Below are 20,351 nucleotides of genomic sequence, written 5' to 3'. Positions count from 1 at the left end.
AGGACGACCGTCTCACAGGGACAGTCATGGCGACTTGGCGAGAGATCAGTTTTAATATGAGTATCAGACAAGATATGACCCTGGGAACTGAGCATTCGTCGAGTCCCGAGGCAGATAGTTGCGATAAGTAGGGAATTCATTTCTCTTGGGAGAGGAAACTTACATTTCTCAAAGCTGCCCATAAATTCAAACGGCGATCGTCATCTTCCCACTTCCATTTACTGCTTCTACCAGCTTAATTTCCATGTCGTTCAACGCGACTGGAAAAATATCACTCTAAATTGTGGTAAAGTTGATCTTAAATAAGCTCCTGAATCTGATGCCACGAAGCAATGATGCGTCCAGGCTCCATAAATACATCTCTGCAACTTTGGGCCGGGGAATGGAGAAGAGGGACTCAGCTTATATATAGAAAGCAAAAGGAGCAGAGAAACACATTTAGGTAGAGCCCTTGGCAAAAGCGAGGAAGATGGGGAAAATGAGATTGTTTTCTGTGCTTTTCCTTGTTCTGTTAGTGGGGGCGAGAGGGAGCATGGAGGACGATGAGAAGGAATGCGCAGACCAGCTGGGGAACCTTGCGTCTTGCATCCCTTACGTGAGCGGGAGCGCGAGCAAGCCCACAAAGCAGTGCTGCGACGACACTGTCAAAGTGAGAACCGCTAAACCGAAGTGCCTCTGCGTCCTCATCAAAGAGAGCACAGATCCTACAATGGCGCTTCCTGTCAACACCACCCTCGCCCTCAAGATGCCTTCCGAATGCAACATGGACGCCCCAGTCTCCGACTGCCCATGTACTAGTCTCTTTCTGATTCTTTTCCCTTGCGATCATCACAGTCGTTACGTCACCTGTTAATTATACCTTCTACTGACTTGTCCCTGTCTGGGTTCGATCGTTAATTTTCTTTAATCAGCGATCCTGAAGCTTCCTCCAGATTCTCCGGACGCCAAGATCTTCGCTGAAGCTGGTGCGGATTCAACAAGCCAACCTTCCCCAAGTTCTGGTTCGTCGCCTAGCTCGACCTCAGGCTCAGGTTCGGGGTCGGTCCCTGCTCCGGACAAGAAAGGCACTCCGGCCAGCAGCGACGGAACCACAAGGACGACTGCACTGACAAGCGGTGTTGCCGCGATTGCACTGTTGACTGCAAGATTGTTGGCGTAAACAGATCAACACAGGGAATTGAATGGCACCGTACGTGAATTGCGAGAATAAAACAGAGACGACTTTGTTTTGTTTTTTTTTATGAACTCTTTCATCGGTATCTAGAGGTTCATGGGTGTTAGTGTGGACAAGTTTATAAAATCTTTGAAATAGGGTGTTAGTGTGGACAAATTCATTTTCATTTTCATCTTCTAAATTTAAAATCATTGATTTTATTAATTATAAAAATAAGTTTATTAAACCACAGTGTTTGAGTTAATAATATTTTAATTACCACTATTAAATTACTAATATAATAGAGTAAATAAAAAATAAATATAATTAATAAATAAAAAAGTATTATATTAATAACATAAGATAGATTTTTTATATGGTATTAATTAATAATATATTTTGATAAAATTAAAAGTAATTAATTAAATAAATGCATATATTAATTATATTTTATTTACCATATACTTAAATATAAAGTTTAATATAGTAATAAAATTGAATAAAAATAATAAATAAATACATATACAACTTTATTAATAACCTAAAAAAAATTATTCTAATAACGAGTTCGTGCCTTTAATATTAAAATCATCAAATTACAAGTTTAGTACATATAAACAACGCATGTTCAAAAGTAATAAGATACAACCATCATTCATCATTCCACATGGAAGTCAATATGGTATTTTGAAATTGTGAGGCTCTTGTGGATTTTAATGCACTCTGCCTCCGAAAGCATGTTATTTGGCTACCCACATCCTCAAGACCATCGCAATCGTCGTTGTTTGTATATATTTTACATAAAATTGGATATGACCTCTACATAAAATTAGGCATAACTTATATATATAATACATGTATAAGATTGGGCATAACCTCTTCTTAAAATTGAGCACAATCTATGTATATAATACCTGTATAAAATTCGGCATGACCTCTACTTAAAATTGGGCATAATCAATATTCATAATACCTGCATAAACACTCCATAAATACTCCATAAAATTGTCTATATATTCCATAATACTCCATGGAATTATTTATATACACTCCATCTACTGCATAACATTATAAATAAACTCCATACAATAATCAAACACAACAAAATTAAATGAAATATCACTATCAATTTACAATCGCCCAAATAAAAATTATAAATCCATTATAAATTTACAAACTATAATTATTTCTCTTCATGCCAGTTGTTCCTCACCCATTTCCCCTTATTAACTGATCTCCAAATCTTCTCCTTGATTGATCTTTCTCTTGTAGAGGAGGTAACTCCTTCAATACTGCAATTGTTACATCATCCGCATTGCCCTGACATGCAAGTAAGAACATCCAGAATAAATCCATGATTATGGTATAAAAAAAAAGGGTCAATTCTTTACTAGTTTACTTTTAACAATCTAAAAATTCTGAATAGGGATATAAATATTGCCCTGATGAGACATTCTCAAGCAGGCCTCCGGACTCAAAAGTCTCCTACTCCAAAAAAATAAGATTGGAAAACAAAATCTTATAACAATGGTTGAAATGGCATTGGTCAAAAAGTTCTCAACAATATCAAAAGTAGGATATATCAATCACAAGTAGCTGTCTATAAGGCAAATCAAATACAACACTAAATTAATACAAAAAATAGAGTTTAGACTTACCTTATGAATTTTGAGAAAAATCAAAGCCGAAGGGTTAAATCGAAACCACAAAAAAAAAGAAAATACCATGTGGTGGATATGTATAATACCCGAATCTCCTCACCACATGGCAAAAACATTCCATAGCACTTCAAAAATCCTCAACAACATTCTAAAACATTTCAAAATTAATTAAACTATTTTCACTACTGCATATGCACTAAATAATGAGAAAACACACACATTAAATCCAAATTCACCGAACACCCCTGGTAGAGCCTCATATAACTTCGCAGTCACTACGAACTGTACCTCATCAGTGTTGGGGGTCGGGTTTCGTTGGCTAATGGACGCCCGTGTAGGCGACTGAGCTTTGTTTGAATTGGACTAAAAAACCCCTAATAAAACCTAAACCATAAACCATCAAACCCTAAAGTCAAACTCTATCACCTACTAAACACTAATTCCATAACACAGTACCCTAAACCTTAGAAGCCCTAAACCTTAAACCCTACACCATAATTCCAGACCCTAAACCCAAAACACCCTAGAGCTTAAAAACACAAAACCCCCCCAAAACCTTAAAAACCCTATCACCTACTAAACTCTAAACCCTAAACACTAATTCCAGAACTTAATACCTTAAAAGCCCTAAACCCTAAACCCTACACCCTAATTCCATACCCTAAACCCAAAAAACCCTAGAGCTTAAAAACACAAAACCCCCAAAACCTTAAAAACCCTAAACCCCCTAAACCTTAAAAACCCTAATCCCTAAATACCCTAAATCCTTAACCATAAACCCTAAACCCTAATTACAGGACCCTTCAATACCAAGCACCAAACCCTAAAAATAATCCCTAACACGAATCAATAATTTAGACCCTAAACCGTAACCCTAAATCCCATAATTATGCACAAATTACCCCCAATTAGGCACTGAAAATAAATTTAAATCAAATAAAACACTAATTTAATGAAAAAAATTAGGGTTTAGGCATACCTTATGAAATTTGGGGAAATCGAAGCCAAAAGGTGAAATCGATGCCGAATGGGGAAATCGATGCCTAATCAAAGTAGAAATTAAGCAATTGATGCCCAAATGTCCAAAATCGAAGAAAATCGAAATGGAAATGGGGAAATCGAACGAAATTTGAAGGTATTTTCGGGGGAAAGGAGAATAGCCAGAGAGAGAAGGGAGTGAGAGGCCAAAAGGGAGAAGAGAGGGAGAAGACAGAGAAGAAAGGGAGGTCGGGAGGGATAAGAGAGAGAGAAGCGAGAGAGAGTGAGTCTGAGAGAAGAGAGGGAGTCACGGAGACGAGAGAGGGGGTGCGAGAGAGAGGGTGAGGCCGAGAGAAAACCGAGAGATAAGGCCGGAGACTAGAGGGAGCGGAGACGGTGGCCACAGACAAAAATCCGATCGATTTTATGGCAGCAGAATGTCGGGGGCGCAGGGAGACGAGAGAGGGAGTGCGGGAGAGAGGAAGAAAAAATGAGAAATGACGACGCGAGAGGGGGGGGGGGGGGGGGTGCGAGGAGAGAGAGGGAAAAAAAACCAGCGTCGCCTGTCCGTCAATTCAAAGAAGATCAAACAAGGCCTTCTTCCAGATGATCGAAATTAAACCGTGGAGATAAAGGATCCTTTCATCCCCTGCATCGAGATGAAGTTTTATCTGCGCTCCACTAACGACTTCAAGTGTTGAAGGGCGTTATGCGGATGAAGATCATCACATCTTCAAGTTGACTAACCCCCCCCCATAGTTATCAGAAAATCTTTGAACTAGACGAATCACCTCGCCTTGTTTAATTGGATTTTATATTAAATATCATCCCCCCCACCCCCCCATAGTTATCAGAAAATCTTTGAACTAGACGAATCACCTCGCCTTGTTTAATTGGATTTTATATTAAATATCATAAATGCGTACTTTTTTATTTTAAAAAATTCAAACATATTTTTGAATAAAATCAAATTTTATATTTTAAGTAAATAAAAATTATTATTTTTTGTAAACTAAATAAATTAAAAATAAGAATTAAGATATGAACATAATATATATTATAGCATCAAATAACTAATAAAATGGTTTCAGAAATAATTCCTAAAACTGATAATTTTTAAAATAAATTAAAAACAATATTGCGGTAACATAAAATGATTTAAATAAATAATTCTATAAATGATTTTTAAAAATAAAGTAAAAGAAATAAAATAAAATATGCACAAATTATTTGAATATATATGTTAATAAATATGAATGTGTATCTCTTCTCCCTAGAGGTATCAATACGAATCTCGGACTCGAACTCGAAAAACCTGAATAGGGTTGGGTAACCAATCCCGTCCCCGCCCCGTTCCCCCTGTTGTAGGAGAGTCGGAGACTCCTGACAACTGTAGCAGTGTGTAGACGCTGTCTTCTCGCTAGATCTTCCTCAGCATGCTTGACGTCTCTGAACTCTAACACGGTATACACGGTATGTTCTCTCGGCCATCAGAAAAAAAAAGCCAGAAGAGTGCCATTGGTTCGATTGCCTGAAAAGTGAAATACTGAAATTGGAATATTTCGCTTCTACAGTCAAATATTTGTCTTTTTTTCTCCTTTTTCTTTTATTATTTGATTTTTCACTTTAAGAGGATTGTCCAAAATCGGGATTTTTAAGTCATAATATCCGTTTAGAACTACCTGGGCTTGTTAGAACATCTCGTTTCAGTTACGTTTCTTTCATTAGCTTCTTACTATCTATTTATCCATTGTCTTATTATCTTTAATCGTTTGGGACTGAAGTCCTGTTTCGCAGATTAGTTTAGAGCATAGGTTACGCATGGGTCCATCCACTGGTTTAGAATATCTAATGCTTGCAAAAACACCTCAATGAAATGCGATTGCGCAAACACTTCTGTTTCTGTAAAATATCTTCTTCTTATTTCCAAACAAGGAAAGTACCTTGGTCGGGCTCGTATCTTTCGCTGTTTCTCTTTCTCTGGATGGTTTGTTTAGCTGGTATACAGTTTTATAGTATGTCAGATAAAGTCAGAATTACATAGTTGCTTTACATATTACTGAATGAATGGATATGTCGTTTTTGGTCAAAGTACATATATTCAGAGGCTGATCGATGGTAACGGTGAGTACTTGGATGTTTGAGATCTTATCTCTATGTGGAACTAATCTTGAAGTGTTGCAGTAGTAAGGAAAGCATCTTATATAGTGTTGATAATTGTTTCTGCTACATCTCCCAAAAACCTTGATTTCTGTTGGGAAAAGTGCTTTAGCAATTATTCAACCGCCTTATTTTGTAATAGGTGCATTTGTGTGCTATCTTCTTGGATTTCTTTGCTGAACCATTTATTTAATTGTAGCTAGAATATTATCTTTATAGAACAGTGACATTAAATACTCTAATATAGCACCTTAAATCAGCCAATTGATTCTTATTTTTCGGTTACTGCTAGTAATGAAAACTCTCCTCTCCCCACGCTTCCTCTCTCTAGTCAAGGTAAGTAGTCTTTTTTTATAGTTTCTGGTGATCACTTGTCACCAAGTAGAGTGAGAAGTAGGAGGGATGGAAGAATAGATTGAAGAGAGTTTAATCAAAGTTTACTGATAATCGGACAAACTGTTAAGCACTGTTGAGTATTAGCATGGTATTAATTCGGGTGTGAAGAGTGATCGAGTATTTAAAGGCTTTAAGTTGGGGTAACTTGGTGACATAAGATACTGTAATGTATAGCATAGGCTTAATGTTAGGTATTCTTGTCCAGACAGTAACTATTACTTGAAGTAATGAAGATTAGAGGGAGAGGGGTTGGCCTAATGTCCTATCTCCTTTCCTCTGGACGCAAACTACTAGTGCCCTGTGTCTCTATCTGTTCTGCATTATACTTCAATCTAATCTTAATTTACAATGACCAAACAAAGAAGAAATTTGTTATTTTCTTTCCTGCTTCTACTTTTCTTTCCCTCCAGTGGAAACAAGCATGTGAAGTGGGCCACACATCCATATGTTACAAAATTTTCTGCATTAGTCATTTTCCTAGATATACATCCAATTTTATTAGCTAGCCAATGCATTCGAAGGTGTTCAAACTGCTCATTACTTCATGTTTTTATTCATAAGTTTTATGCAGATATGAGAGGACTTAACTGTCTTATAATCTGATAGAACATGATGTAAGCCTATGATTTCACAAAGAGGTCTTCAGTTCACCTGAGGTCCACTGTTGCCTTTTTAAAAGTACTTGTTCACTGAAACATTTCCGTTATAGAACAAGTGAGAGAACTTGTTCAAGTCTTATAGCATTGGGGTTATAATGAGTTTGTGTGTGTATGCATGTCTGTAATCAACATTCATAAAAAGTTTCTCTAATCACCCTGCGACCGTGTTGGTGTGAAGTGCATGCCTTCTTTTGTTTCTTGACTCTCTCATCCTACAGGTGTTTCAATTGGCTGAAGTGTTTCACCCTGGGCAATACCTTCTTAACTATTCATAGTGACCTGATAAGTGGGATTATCAATGACTGAGACAATCTGTAGAACACTGAGAGATGGAGCTTTTGGTGGAGAGCATGCACCGGCTCTCACAATCAAAGATACTCTACAAGTTCCACTTGGATTTAAAGCCTTTGACCACTTCCTCTGCAGTCTTGTTCATAATATTTCTTTGGAAAAATCTCAAGCTTGGTGAGTGTAGCTTCTCCTGTACTGAAGTCCTTTATTCTGTTTGCATTTGACCAATAAGTTGACACAAGTTTTTTTTCTCTGCCAAACAGTGGTCTTGTACTTGTAGTTCTTGAGAGAAGTCCAGTATTCTATTTTGACATGCTGAAGTCTAGAGGCTTTGATGCTGCATCTTTAAATAAATGGTGACAATCTCAGCAAAATTTGCCCTTTGATTACTTATTATGCTTATTGTTTTTGAAACATATTTAATATTTGGAACTAAGCTTATGAAAATTTGATTTCAACCATATTATGGACAATATCATTAATTTAACCACGATATTCAATTTCTGATAGAATATTAAACTTCAATTTGTAGGCTGAGGATTTTGGATCTGTATTCAGACCCACTCGGTTGGAAGGATCGGCTTCCAAATCTTCAAATTTCTGAAATAGTATTGAACGCTTTTAAGGATGTTGGAGATATGGAGAAACTATTTACAACTATAGTTGACGTTGGGAAAGGTACTGGTGTAGGTAGTTATTCTTTGGTCTCATTTGATTCTTTTTTTTTTTTTTTTTTTCAGAAAATCCCTCTTGGTATGAGAATTGGCAGGATGTGTTCTGTATCCCTCACCCATTTTCATGAGAAAATGTGCTCTGTTTCCTTTAATATGATCAAAATGCATTTTGGCCTGTAATCCTGAACAACCACTAGCTTGTGCTTCAGTTGAGATATATTCAATCATGACAAAGTATGGAAGTTTATTGTTTCCTCATTTTTATTGTCACAGGAATGGTTGGGCAAAGCAAAGTTCGCTTTTCCCTTGCCATTGACTCGGTATTTCCTCCTTTTTCCATGTCATTCTTTTTCCAGTTACATTCAGGAGATTGTGGTATGTACCTTGTGAAGATAAAGTACTACTAGGTCTCGCAAATTGCGGTAATTCTCCCTTCTATACTTAATGAAGGGTAAAACATAATGGTTTTGAAATATTTATTTGTATGTGTTAGGGGTTATTTATTTGGTTATTATCCAGACAAGTGGCTGGTTCTTGACTCTCTCTCTCTCTCTGTTTTCTCAGATTAGTGCAGTATTAAGACATGCATCAGTGCCATCAATGTCAGGCCTTTTAAGTAACCTGCGAAGCCATGGTATATGCTATTCCTTTATATGAACGTTTGCAATGAATTAATGCTAACTGCTAGGTTAGTCGCTACTGTAACCAACATTCTTTCTTTGTCATTCTAAATGGTACTTGTATTTAGCTGTATTAATGTAGGACCATAAATCATTGTCCTATGTTATTTTTTTCAAATTAAATTGAGCAAACTGTTTCCTTAATTGTGACTTCTCATTTGCATGACATGATTATCTAGTTCTTATAAGTGTTAATATTCTATGGGCTCTTGGTTTCAGATCAAGTTTCCTCTACCTTTTGGTTGATACATTCAGACCTTCATGAAGCAAGGGCTACTCTAGCTCTTGAATACATATCCAGTATGATTGCAAGTTTAGACCCTATGACTCCACTGGGCGATAGGCAACTGAGTCCTGCAGGGAGCATGTCAAATCTTGGTGAAATTTCTCAAAGTGGAAAGTGTAACGTGCGCTTGAAGCGCCGCAATGGAAGGGTGAAAGTACTTGTAAGTCCCTCCCCCCCCCCCCCCCCCCCCCCCCCCCCCTGGTTCCTGCTACACAGCTGTGCTTGATCTTCACATACATTAACCTCTTTTAACGTAAGATTTTGTGATTTTGTTAAGGTTGAAGAGTTTCATATTGAGCAATCTGGCATCAAGTTTGGGCCCATTGTTGATGAGAATGTTATGATAAATCAGAACCTGTTGCCAAAGGTTAGTTTTTAATCTGCTGGCACTATAACTCTCTCCCCTCACAAACCAAAATGCTTGCATATTTGTGTAGTTTCTTTTCCAAGTAAAAACTTCCTCTCCAACAGGTGCAGTTCAATCTCGTACTAACAGAAAAAGAGCGAGTGGACAGGGCAAGGGTCGTGCTTCCATTTGAACACCAAGGTACACTGATTGAACCTATTATGGATATCTGGCTCGGAAATGGTATTGCAGGATTGCGTGTTGATTAATTTGTTATAGAAAAAGTCCCAAAACTGTTTTTAATTATTCTGTATATTGTGTCTTTTTTTTTTTCAAATCACTAGTTAGATCAAATACGTGCAACTCCTTTCAAAGAAATTCAAACTAGAAATTTCAGCAATTAACTTTTTTGTTTTTACATCTTATTGTAGGAAATGGCAAAACCATTCAGATATACGATGGTCGTCGATCACTTCCTGAGGGCCAAACGGACCCCCATCTGGTCAGACAGATTGAAGATACGAGTAAATTAACAAGAGAAACTAATAGTGGCAAAGGAGAGATCCACTATCTTCGTGATTCAGAAGATGAGCAACCCGATTCTGACGAGGACCCAGATGATGATTTGGATATCTAAAGGTTTTGTTCCCTGATGCCTTAAAATGAGCCTCTCAGCTTTGATTAATCTGTGGATATGAAGAAAAAAAATATATATCCTGTTGCCGTATATTAAAATGACTTGCTGTGTGTAAAAATTATTATCGAAGCGTCAAAGCAGAAACAAAGAAAATAAAATAAAAACAAATTATGGATCACCCAACAGAACGAACAGACTTACCTGATCTGTCGATGGAAGCAGTAATATGAATCCCATGGTCGTCTTGAAGAAATTAGAAGTAGAGAACATTAAAAAAGAGTAACAAAAAACAAACGAAGAATGAACGGAAATCAGAACTTACGGGGCCAAAACAAAACCCACGGCTCCTGTGGAGAGAAATGGGGAGCAAAAAAAGGCAGAGCTACAGAAACAGCATCACCCAGTTTGCTGATGCAAAGAAATTGGAAACAGAAGGTCAAATATGTTTTTCTTGGGTCTCCCCTGTTGCAATTGGGCCTCTTGTTTTGCTGGTTGTTTCAACCAATTCTCACAATAAAAAGAATTAGAAAAGACAAACATTTTGCTCGTAGCTTGACTATTTAAAAGGATGGCACCAATTATAAATTTATTTTCACATTAAAAAAATGACTCTGATACAACAACAATTGGTGAAAGGAAAAATATTTCCTTGCTGATAAATCTCTGCTGTTTCTTTATAGGCACAAACCTAGACCACTGGGAAAGAACTAGCACAGTACTAGCTGTGTCAAATATCAGATGATTACTAAACATGAAAGATTAAATATCTTCTGTACAACAATTCCAAAAATGCACAAACAGGCTCAAGTCAAGAAAACACTCCAACGGAGATGAATAACACCTTCAATTTGGAAAATATATGATACACCTCGTCTACCATTTGTGCATTTCTGTGACGGGTCATATTCTTCTTTCACTTCTCCGCCCAGCCAGATAAGAGTGTACATAGATCAACTTTTATAGCATCCATTACAACAAAGTTCTCTCATCTACTTAACGGATTATTCTCCTATCTCGATTTTAAGTTGTTGATCCTGAGAATCGAACAATTGGATTTTAGTTTTTTCCTCCATTTCCTTTTGGAGGCACTTTTCTAGGAACCCAAGTTTCCATGAGCCAAAGAAATACTTGATATCTGTCTAATGATAGGCTGGAAACCAAATTCCCACTTCTTACTCAATGCAACTCAGTGGAATAAACTGTATCCAGTTCTACCTCCTCAATACCACAAATACCATGAGAAGATACTAAAACCAGTTTCCTCCTAACTATATTTTCCAATTAGAACACACCACTAGGTACAGCATCACCTGTGGATCCATTCCCCACCCTCCTCTCACCTTGGCGTGGTCCCGAGTTTGTTCCAGAAGTGGAAATGACACATTCACCAACCTCGCGCTTGCAGAGAGGGCATGAGGCGTTTATCTTGAGCCATTTATCCACACATTCGACATGGAAAAAATGCAAGCAAGGCAATTCCCGAAGCTCCTCATTGTCTCCATATTTTGCCAAGCAGATGCTGCATATCTGCACCAAATTAAGCATTTTTTTCAAAGTACTTTGAAAATGCAAAGTTGGTACAAAGTTCTAGTGATGCCCCAGTTCAGAGCAACTACAACAGTATAACATAGTAAATCAGAGATTTAAGTAGAAATGACAGTAAAATTATATATAAAAAAAACATATGACCTATGAATGAGTTCATAAAAAAGTCTTGTTAGTGGGAATACTCCCATTTAGATAAGTGTTAAAAGAAATTGTTAGTACAAGTTTATTGTCTCCTAAGTGACTAATCATTTTAGATGAAACTAGGCCCAAACTTATCATGGTGTATTAGAGCTAGGCTTCAGCCTAATCCCGACTGTCTGTTCCTTATTTGTGTCCGTCTACATAGCAGACCCATCTGTCTGTTCTATTGAGCCAGATGAGAGAAGATTAAAAAACTGCAGGGGGATCAATTAGTAAATAAGTATGAACAAATAAGCTTCCCAAGTGGCTAGTCATTTTAGGATGGAACCTCACTCAATCTAAATAAGTACAACATAAACTCATCTCATTTTGAAACCACACCCAATGTCCTAAAGTACATGTTTGTGCAAATCACCAATCTATAGAAAGTAGGATAAAAAAATCATTGATCTAACTAAGAAAAGAGGGTTCTACTTTCTTGCAATATCCTAATTTTTTTGCACAATTTCCCTTTCTTTCATGCAATGTCCTAATTAAATAATACATAATGATCAAGCAAAATTTTTGGATTAGAGATCTAAAAGTGGCCTATCTGAGAAATTGCAAATCCTTGTGTGTTTTGGGCTCAATCACCAGTTAAATACATTTCACTGTTTAGTAGTGCTAAATGGGAAATTAGTGGAGAATGCTCAATCAGTCAGATTACCAGTTTTAGTTCCATCTTCAAGAGATCAAATACTCAACAATATAGTCCAAGATTCTGATTATAGTCATCTGAGCCTTGCCTCAAGTATGCAATTGTTCAATTTCTAATTTTCTGGTGAAAATCCTACCAGATAGTTTTTACTGAGAGATAGGTAAATATAGATTGTTAACCTGAATTAATGATAGGTAACAAATATAAAGTAACTAAAATCCCAAACAGTGACTGGATAATTACACTCATTCTATCATCACTGTAATCAAATCATTCCCTAAAGTATGTTAAAGTCAACTAGACAAGTCCTGCATTTTAATCTCTCATTTTGCTAGCTCTATTTCAAGGTTGGCACTCAATTACACTCAAATCACTATAGAACAGCCAAGTTGATAGAAAAATGGAATTATGCTATGAACATGCCAAACATGCCAAAAAATTTCATCCTAGCTTACTTCAGAAACTGGCAGAAGCACTTTACACAAACTAAGATGCAATAAAACTTACAGCATCTTCTCCTGAGATAATCCGCTCCTTGTCAGTCCCAGCTGCCAAGACCCCACCCTCCCCAACACCTTCTGCATCAACTTCAGTCCCTTCTCTATTTTTACCTTTCTTCAACTTGAACTTATAGGTTGGAAGAGCATTAATTGATTCAGGAGTAGCACCTCTGCCATGCCCCAGATCTTCCCGAAAACCTAAAATAGATATGATACATGGCAAGCAGCAACAGATGGTTGCACATAAAATAAATGGCATAGCATACCCAATACAGCTGAATGTCAGAAACACTATACATAACCTGCAAGTGACAAACAAGAAATCCAGTGGTCAAACCTAGATATCATGAAAAACAAATAGAAAAAAAAGAAAAATCAACTTGGCACCTGTACAAGATTGGAGCCTCAGAAGCAGAAGAGTGCCCACCAAAGATCCATACATTGCCAACCACAAACCAAACAGCAAAGAAGCAATCCAGAGCCATTTTAAAGTGGTCCACTAGGACATTCAGCCTGTTAAGAACATGACAAACTTTAAACACTACAGTACAGAAATAAATTATCCAAGTTGTAAGGCAACACAAGCTGCAAAGATGATTGATAGTCATGCAGTTTTCATGCTTTCACAAGTTGGGCTTGATTCCATTCACAAGTTTGTTACCCTAAATCATTGTCCACACCGAAGGAAAAAAAATGGCTCAATGTGACAATGCTGCTCCATCAAAGCAGGTTCTGGCAATTGAAATGTACAAGTAATAAGCGCTCAAAAGAAAGGACAAGTGAAAGCAAGAACTGGAGGCAAAATTTTAGATATTGATCTTAGTTCTTTGCCATGTGAGGCATCTACCCGATGAAATGTTAAAGAGTTATCTTCTGTCCTTTACTCTTACACGCTTGTTTTGGGACTGTGTCCAACATTGTGTAGGTACATTCAATTCCAAAATACATCTCAATCGTATATTTCTGTTTTCATTTCACTTTTTGTGGTAGGCAGGAAGTTGTGAAATAACAAATTGGTGCTTAAACAAAAGGTCCAATTCCCAAGTACACCAGCACAGATGATGCTTCACAAGCTTCCAAAAGTTCCAATGTTCATAGGTAAAAAGACCATAAATCCAATATGGAAACAAAACCATGAGGGAGAAGCTGTGACACCTAAAGTGCATCTCTTGGAGGGGTGTGGGTGAGGGAGGGAGGGGGGAGGAACCCTTATTGATAGAAAATGTAGAACCAACAGTAATTGCATATCATCGTGAAGGAAACAACAGGGAACAAAATTTTCTAAAATAAATGCAAATACGCTCCAACAAACTTAGAATTAACAATTGACAATTGAAGCTTAAAGAGACCCAGGGATCAAGAGTAACATAGAGCCTTTAAATGCTGGTGCTTTTCTTTCTTTTGTCTCTTCTTTTCTTTTGAGAAGGCAAGCAAGGAAAAAGATGTGGAAAATCAAGCTTTTTACAGTAAATGAACTACAAAAATTACTTTGCTGCTACCTGACATGGTTAACTGACCCACAGCACCAGAGAATCAAAAGCAATTTACAACTTGAATCAGATTTTAACCTTGGTTTCCTGACCCAGCAAGTTGACCTGATACTCCGCTGAGTTGACTCAATGTTTAACAAGGGCAGGTCGGGACGAGGGCTGAGACATGCCCCTCCTATTTTGGGCAAGGTCCCCCCAAGTCCAGCTCTGGATTCGGAGTAACCCGACCCGACATGACTCGGGCAACCCAAAACAGGTTATGAAGAACCAAGGTCAGTTACTGAGTCCAGATTAGTAATGCTGAATTTAACATGTTATTATGCTTAATGGCAAAAGTAACTTGGATAGCCATGTCACTTATCACTTCATCAGTCTATATAGAAAGACTTTCAGGTCAACAGCTCATGCCGCACATCAATCAGCAGGTCCATCATCAACAGTTTACTATATAAATGAGTGCTGATTTCCAAGTTATGACAATTTTTATTTTTGAAAAATTTACTTTTAAAGACGTTGCCAAAAATCTGAGATATGTAGATCCTGCCAGATAAGTCGGATTCTTGCAGCAAGAATGCAACTTTCAACCAGAACTCTGTGTATGCTATTTTTTAAGTCAAATAAAGTTAGTAGTCTTAGTGCAGTCTTATATAAAATATTTTCCTAGAACGCCCTTTGATCTTATACCTACATCAAGTACTAGTGGTACAGATTCCACATGTACCATCTCATGCACAATTGGTGAGGCAGCTTCCACACTACAGTAAATTCTGTATAGATGGTCAAGCGATGACCTTTGGGTTCCTCTTTTAGTGTTATAAGAAAGAATAATTTTAGCCAACTTTGCCACAATAATCACTTCACTAAGCACAAAATTTCAAAATAATACACACATCATTATAAGACTCATAAGACAACTTCCAAGTCACTGGGATGGAATCTAAATTATAATTCTTCAGAAAGAAGATTCACTGACAGGCTTAGTTACAACAACACTCTACGGTCTAACCAAGTACTAGATATGGAGTTTTAACTTTTTAGCCCTCCGACTACTTTTGCAAGGACTTGTGGTTCTCTTTTATGATTACTTTCTTTCGGAGCTCAGAAAACGTCTTCAATGATTATTGTTGAAAAACAAGAACAGGGGCATTTTGGTCATTTTACCTTATCATTATTTATATTTCTTGATGTAATCTTATTCTACATGTCAAACTATGTCCACGGACCAAATTTCATGTAAAAGGAACACGTAGAATAGGAGATATCAACTCACTTGAAGTAAGGGCAATGTTGTAAATTAACCTCACCTACTCAACCCTAAATCTATAAATAGAAGCAGGAGGAAATCCAGCCATGAATTTCCAGTTTTTATTTTTTTCAATTTCTCTTCTCCCAGCTCTCTCCTTCTCATTCCCTCTCTTCAACCTTCCTTATTTTTTACAACTATCAAAGGAGGGACTCCATAAACATCATTGGATGCTGAGCTTGGGCAGCATTAGCCCTCAAACCTCCAGATTCACTCTCAATTCAGTGACATAAACCAAGATCTCCCAATCAAAGAGGCCGATCACTTAATGAGTGAAAGCATCAACATCCATCAGTCTGCTCCTACATTTTCAACCTCTGACAATGGTAAATTCAAAGTGTTCCTACATTTGTTGCCCTATAAGGCGAACCCATCGATGTCGTCCACTGATACGAATCATACTTAGTAGAAATCTTACACCCACTGGAAAAGTTAATCTTTGCCAAAATATAAATAAATATATGGAAAGACAACAACTATAAATGAAGAGAACTAGGTGTGCTTTATTATACTTCTTTTCAGCCTAAGTGTCACGTCACTAGATTGAGTTAGAAAATACTCCTAATCCCTCAGCTTGCGGCCTTACTTGGGGTGGGGGGGGGGGGGGGGGGGGGGGGGTTGAAAAATAAGCTGCTTAGCCTCTTTGTTAAGAAGAAACTAAACCAAAATGAAGAAAAATGAGTCTTTCTCAGAAATGGGGAACTCTAAGCACGAATTTGAAAATGATACAAGTGATTTACAAGGCCCTATTCATAGGCCAAAGAGAGATCCCTGATTCAAATTCTACCCAATGAGAAATTGCCACCTAAGCAATGCAAATCTCAAATTTATTCAAATTCAAACAAGTCATTATCCCACATGCCTAAAATCCCTAAAAATTCCTATACAAATCCGTCTAGATAGGACCCCAACTTCAAATTTCGAAATTTGAACCCATCAACCAGCCAGCCAGCCATCTGGATAGGCCCGCACACCCGCGTATCACTTAGTCATCAACCACGATTGCCCATAGCAGCAGGTGGATGAGCTGAGGTATGGGATCTTAGACACCAAGAAGCTGTAACCTTTCCCACTTTCTACCCAAAAATTACCATGAGGTTCTCCATTACCTTCTTTTGTCATTCTCCATTCTCAATAGACATCTAAAAAATGAAAAAGATTTCTATTCTAATATATTCTCCAGTGAATTATATATATATTTTGAAATAGTGCTGCATCAGTGAATTATATTAACATGTATACTTTTTACTTTAAGCATTTGTTATTAGGATGTTGGCTATAGAGAGCAATCATAATTTTTACCATTGTATACCAATATATCACCTACAAATGCAAAACTTAGGGAGCAACTAACGAATTCTAGTTGTACACCAATAAATATTGTACATTTAGTTTTCTTCAATGGGATAATTACATGCCCACACGCATAAATAGATATTTAGAGAGAGAGAGAGAGTCATGATATTTACAAGATTACTCAAATCATTATATCTACAACAATATCAATCATCATTATCTTTATGTTACTACTAAAATATTTATAAAACATCAAAAACTATGAAATGAACATTAACTGTGGAGACATAAGGAAAAAATAAAGTTCAATAACAGAAAATAAAAAATAACCCATTAAATCTAAATCTCATGGCTAAATTAAAAATGGGTGCACCAACTTACATGGATTTGTATATTAATACCAGGAACAGACTTATATTACTTCTGTGATAGAACACTTGTTTTATTAAAAGCAACAGACTTATATTAAAGTTCTGTGATACAAAACTCTTTAATCAATTCAACACACAAAGTTTCCATTCTCCTTTTGTGCAGTTTTATTATCTACATGCATCATACTCAAAAAGAGAATTGAGCAAAACTCGCAACATCCACACCAATTACCATGCATATATAATATTAGCTGCAGATAATACAATAACATCCATAATGTCCTTCTTGATTGATGATTTCAAGACTATCATCATGTCACAGCTTCTTTTGAGTTGAGAAGGCAACACTCAGTTGAAAACAGGATTTTAACATTCAAACAAAAAAGAAAAAAAAAATGCTCATAAAAAGCCACTCTCCGATATTCATTCTGTATAAATACTTCTTTTGAACCTAAGCATCCCCCATTAGCAGGATTTAGCAATATAACTAAATAACATGGTTTAAAAGTTAAATTAAAATCAACACTCACTGAGAAATAGAAAGGGACAATGAGAGAGAGAAAGAGAAGAATGAGAGAGTGAGAGAGTGAAAGAGAGTGTACGTGAGCAAGAGAGAGAGAGAGAGAGAGAGAGAGAGAGTAATCGACATAAAATTAGATATCTAGTAGTTGAAAAATGCATATTGATACCTTGCATAAAGTCTTCCAAACCCAGTTCTTGATCTGACCGATGCATGATGATCTTCTCCTTCCTGAGCCTGAGGAATTGGAATAGAAATGTATGCTGAGTCAGATGGGGGATTGCTTTGTGAAGAGCTTTGGCGTCCATTTGTAGATTCCTGCTCAGAGCCCTGATTATTTCGATGGAGATACCGCCAGTAAAGAAGAGGGAGAGTAGCAACACATCCAGATGCATAACCCACTACCCATGCAAATAGTGGAGCTTGTGGATTCTCATGTCTTGATAGGGATAAAACAACTATGGATGCAATTATTTGGCACATGGTGACAACAAGCTCAATAGAGATCCACAACCCAGAGTTTAAAGGGCTTCTACTCCGGCGTCCATAGCCATCTGCACCTCTTCTTAAAAAATGTCCATTTCTAGAGTTAGATGTACTGGAGACCGTTGGTGATGACGAAGAGGAAGATTGAGATATTTGAGCCTGCATGCTACTTGATGGTTGCTCAGTATTTGACACATCAAGATCAGAAGGGTGATTATTATGGGAGACAGAAGAGGAAGCAACACTAGTTCGAATATCCACGCAATGTTCCTGGTCTACATTGTGATTGCTGGACTGCTCCATCAATAAAGGATGTCTGTCAGTTTGGGCTTCTTCACGTCGAGGTTCCAGTGATGGAACAGCCATTAAAGTCCACCAAGGGAGTGTAGAGTAAAAGAAGCATAGAATTAGTGATTTCTGACACCTTTTAAAGCTTCCAACTGCTCTTATTAGAATCTAGAACGTCTTCCCCATAAAAACAACAGATCAAACGTCAAGCTGAACCAAACAATATCCTCCTCCCATTAACAATAGGACAATAGCTACCCAACTTTGTGCTTAATTCGCTTCACAAAAGTGAGCCTGCAATAGAAAAAGAAAGCTATTGATAAATTGGAACTGCTACCCTTTTTTTAATTTTTGTAACAGTCTTTTTTGAGAAGCAAATAATGTCACAAAAAATCAAACTCCTGGAACTAAATTATTTGGTGTCTAAAGTCAAACACTACTTGCAGTAAAACTTGAAAAACAAACTAAAATTTCCAGGAATATTTTATCACTCAAAACTAGAATTTCAATTTCTTGCTCCTATTTCCTCGAGAAGATTGAGAAAAATAACATATGAAACCAAAAACTGATGAAAATCAAGAAACAAATTTAGAAGAGCAAAGAATGTAAAATTGAAGGTACTTCAAATTAATTAGAAATACCATGTGGACACCACCCATCAATCAAATCTAATGAAAGAAATGAACTTTGAGCATGAGTTGAGGATCACAAAAGTTTAAATGCGGTCAACATAGGGGGGCAAATTTATTCCGTTAATCATTATGTACTCACAAAGATGCCCGGACCACAGTGGCCACTCGGAGGTATTGCACTTCAAATCAGCAAAGCATCCCTTCAAGACTGTTACAATTTTCCTCAAGAACAGACAATTAAAAGGATGTTACCCAGTGCTATTGCCGCATTTTATCCTCGGCTGGAGAAATCCGCACCTCGGTCTGAAGGTTACATGTCGGAAAGGTAAAATGGCAAATCAAAGTTATTACAAAAACAACAACCTTTATTTGGGAATTGACCGAACCATAGTGATCAATTTAGAAAATAAACACACGAAAATAAAAGCATCATTCCAGGTGCAGCACTAGCGACCGATCGATAGCTCAAAAAACAAATCCCAAAACAAGAAAAAAGAAGATGAAGAAATTATAAGGGTAAACATTGACTTTCAAAAAAAGTAAAAGAAAAACAAATGAACTACCCATATCAAGCCTCTACATTTCAAGCAATCGACCAGAATATATCAGCTTAGCAAGAATTCAAGTGGAGCTTCGACGATTATAGAAGCCAACTGACAGTGAAAACCCTAGAGTGAAAGGGTTTTACACGAAGAAATTAGTGAAATAAAACATACCAAGTTTGGGCAAGGTCGGCGCCGGAAGAAGAATTCGATGGTTTCGAGATCTCCTTTTTTACATTTTTCAGATTTCTTTCCTAGGAAATTGCTTCAACTTTTTTCCCCGTTGCTTCGCAGAGTCGCGCGGAATACGATGAGAGAGAGCAAGAGAGAATTTTTCAGATTAGATAAATGGAAAAAGTTTGTTGGATACTCAGTCTAGCGGAAATGTGGAGCTCTTTCCACGCCAACATATTTGACAGTACAAATGAGGACTCGTTTTACTAGCTGCGCTGTGGAATCTAGTGGCCAATGAACCTCCATTTCGTTGTGCCACCTCAGTAGAACTCGACCGTAGAACTGGATAGACTTCATGAAAATCCGGATCGCAGTAACAATTATATTACTCGTGTTAATGTTTTTGTTATGTGATTCTACTTGGATCATAATCATAATCAAA

The 20,351-nt window shown here is 37.1% G+C and overlaps 3 protein-coding genes across 5 annotated transcripts; 2 read left to right on the top strand and 1 right to left on the bottom strand.

Moving 5' to 3' along the window:
• Positions 1–460: 460 nt before the first annotated feature.
• LOC137949342 (non-specific lipid transfer protein GPI-anchored 14-like) lies at positions 461–1,197 on the top strand. Its single transcript, XM_068795415.1, has 2 exons — positions 461–791; positions 912–1,197. Exons 1-2 carry the CDS (start codon positions 470–472, stop codon positions 1,157–1,159), a joined length of 570 nt encoding a protein of 189 aa, XP_068651516.1. The 5' UTR covers positions 461–469; the 3' UTR covers positions 1,160–1,197.
• A 3,892-nt stretch (positions 1,198–5,089) lies between these two features.
• LOC137949816 (elongator complex protein 5) lies at positions 5,090–10,414 on the top strand. Of its 2 annotated transcripts, none has more exons than XM_068796008.1 (10): positions 5,090–5,265; positions 7,226–7,472; positions 7,562–7,654; positions 7,831–7,976; positions 8,246–8,292; positions 8,537–8,606; positions 8,872–9,098; positions 9,216–9,305; positions 9,410–9,485; positions 9,716–10,414. In XM_068796008.1, the coding sequence occupies exons 2-10, from the start codon at positions 7,306–7,308 to the stop codon at positions 9,919–9,921; spliced, it is 1,122 nt and encodes a 373-aa protein (XP_068652109.1). In that variant the 5' UTR covers positions 5,090–5,265; positions 7,226–7,305; the 3' UTR covers positions 9,922–10,414. The 2 variants fall into 2 exon arrangements, with proteins under 2 accessions (XP_068652109.1, XP_068652110.1); XM_068796009.1 differs by lacking the exon at positions 5,090–5,265 and adding an exon at positions 5,893–5,916.
• A 230-nt stretch (positions 10,415–10,644) lies between these two features.
• Positions 10,645–20,124, bottom strand: LOC137949815 (E3 ubiquitin-protein ligase At1g63170-like). Of its 2 annotated transcripts, XM_068796007.1 has the most exons (6): positions 19,910–20,124; positions 19,333–19,496; positions 17,957–18,855; positions 13,195–13,320; positions 12,815–13,109; positions 10,645–11,448 (listed from the first exon to the last, which is right to left on the bottom strand). In XM_068796007.1, the coding sequence occupies exons 3-6, from the start codon at positions 18,637–18,639 to the stop codon at positions 11,203–11,205; spliced, it is 1,350 nt and encodes a 449-aa protein (XP_068652108.1). In that variant the 5' UTR covers positions 18,640–18,855; positions 19,333–19,496; positions 19,910–20,124; the 3' UTR covers positions 10,645–11,202. The 2 variants fall into 2 exon arrangements, with proteins under 2 accessions (XP_068652108.1, XP_068652107.1); XM_068796006.1 differs by lacking the exon at positions 19,333–19,496.
• Between the last annotated feature and the right edge of the window lie 227 nt (positions 20,125–20,351).

The sequence above is a fragment of the Aristolochia californica genome, unplaced genomic scaffold (assembly GCF_029961685.1).
Source record: "Aristolochia californica isolate CCGP_79_NKW_82.1479 unplaced genomic scaffold, dmAriCali1.0.hap1 SCAF_14, whole genome shotgun sequence".
In the NCBI taxonomy this organism is placed as follows: domain Eukaryota; kingdom Viridiplantae; phylum Streptophyta; class Magnoliopsida; order Piperales; family Aristolochiaceae; genus Aristolochia; species Aristolochia californica.
This window is presented reverse-complemented; position numbering and strand designations above follow the sequence as displayed.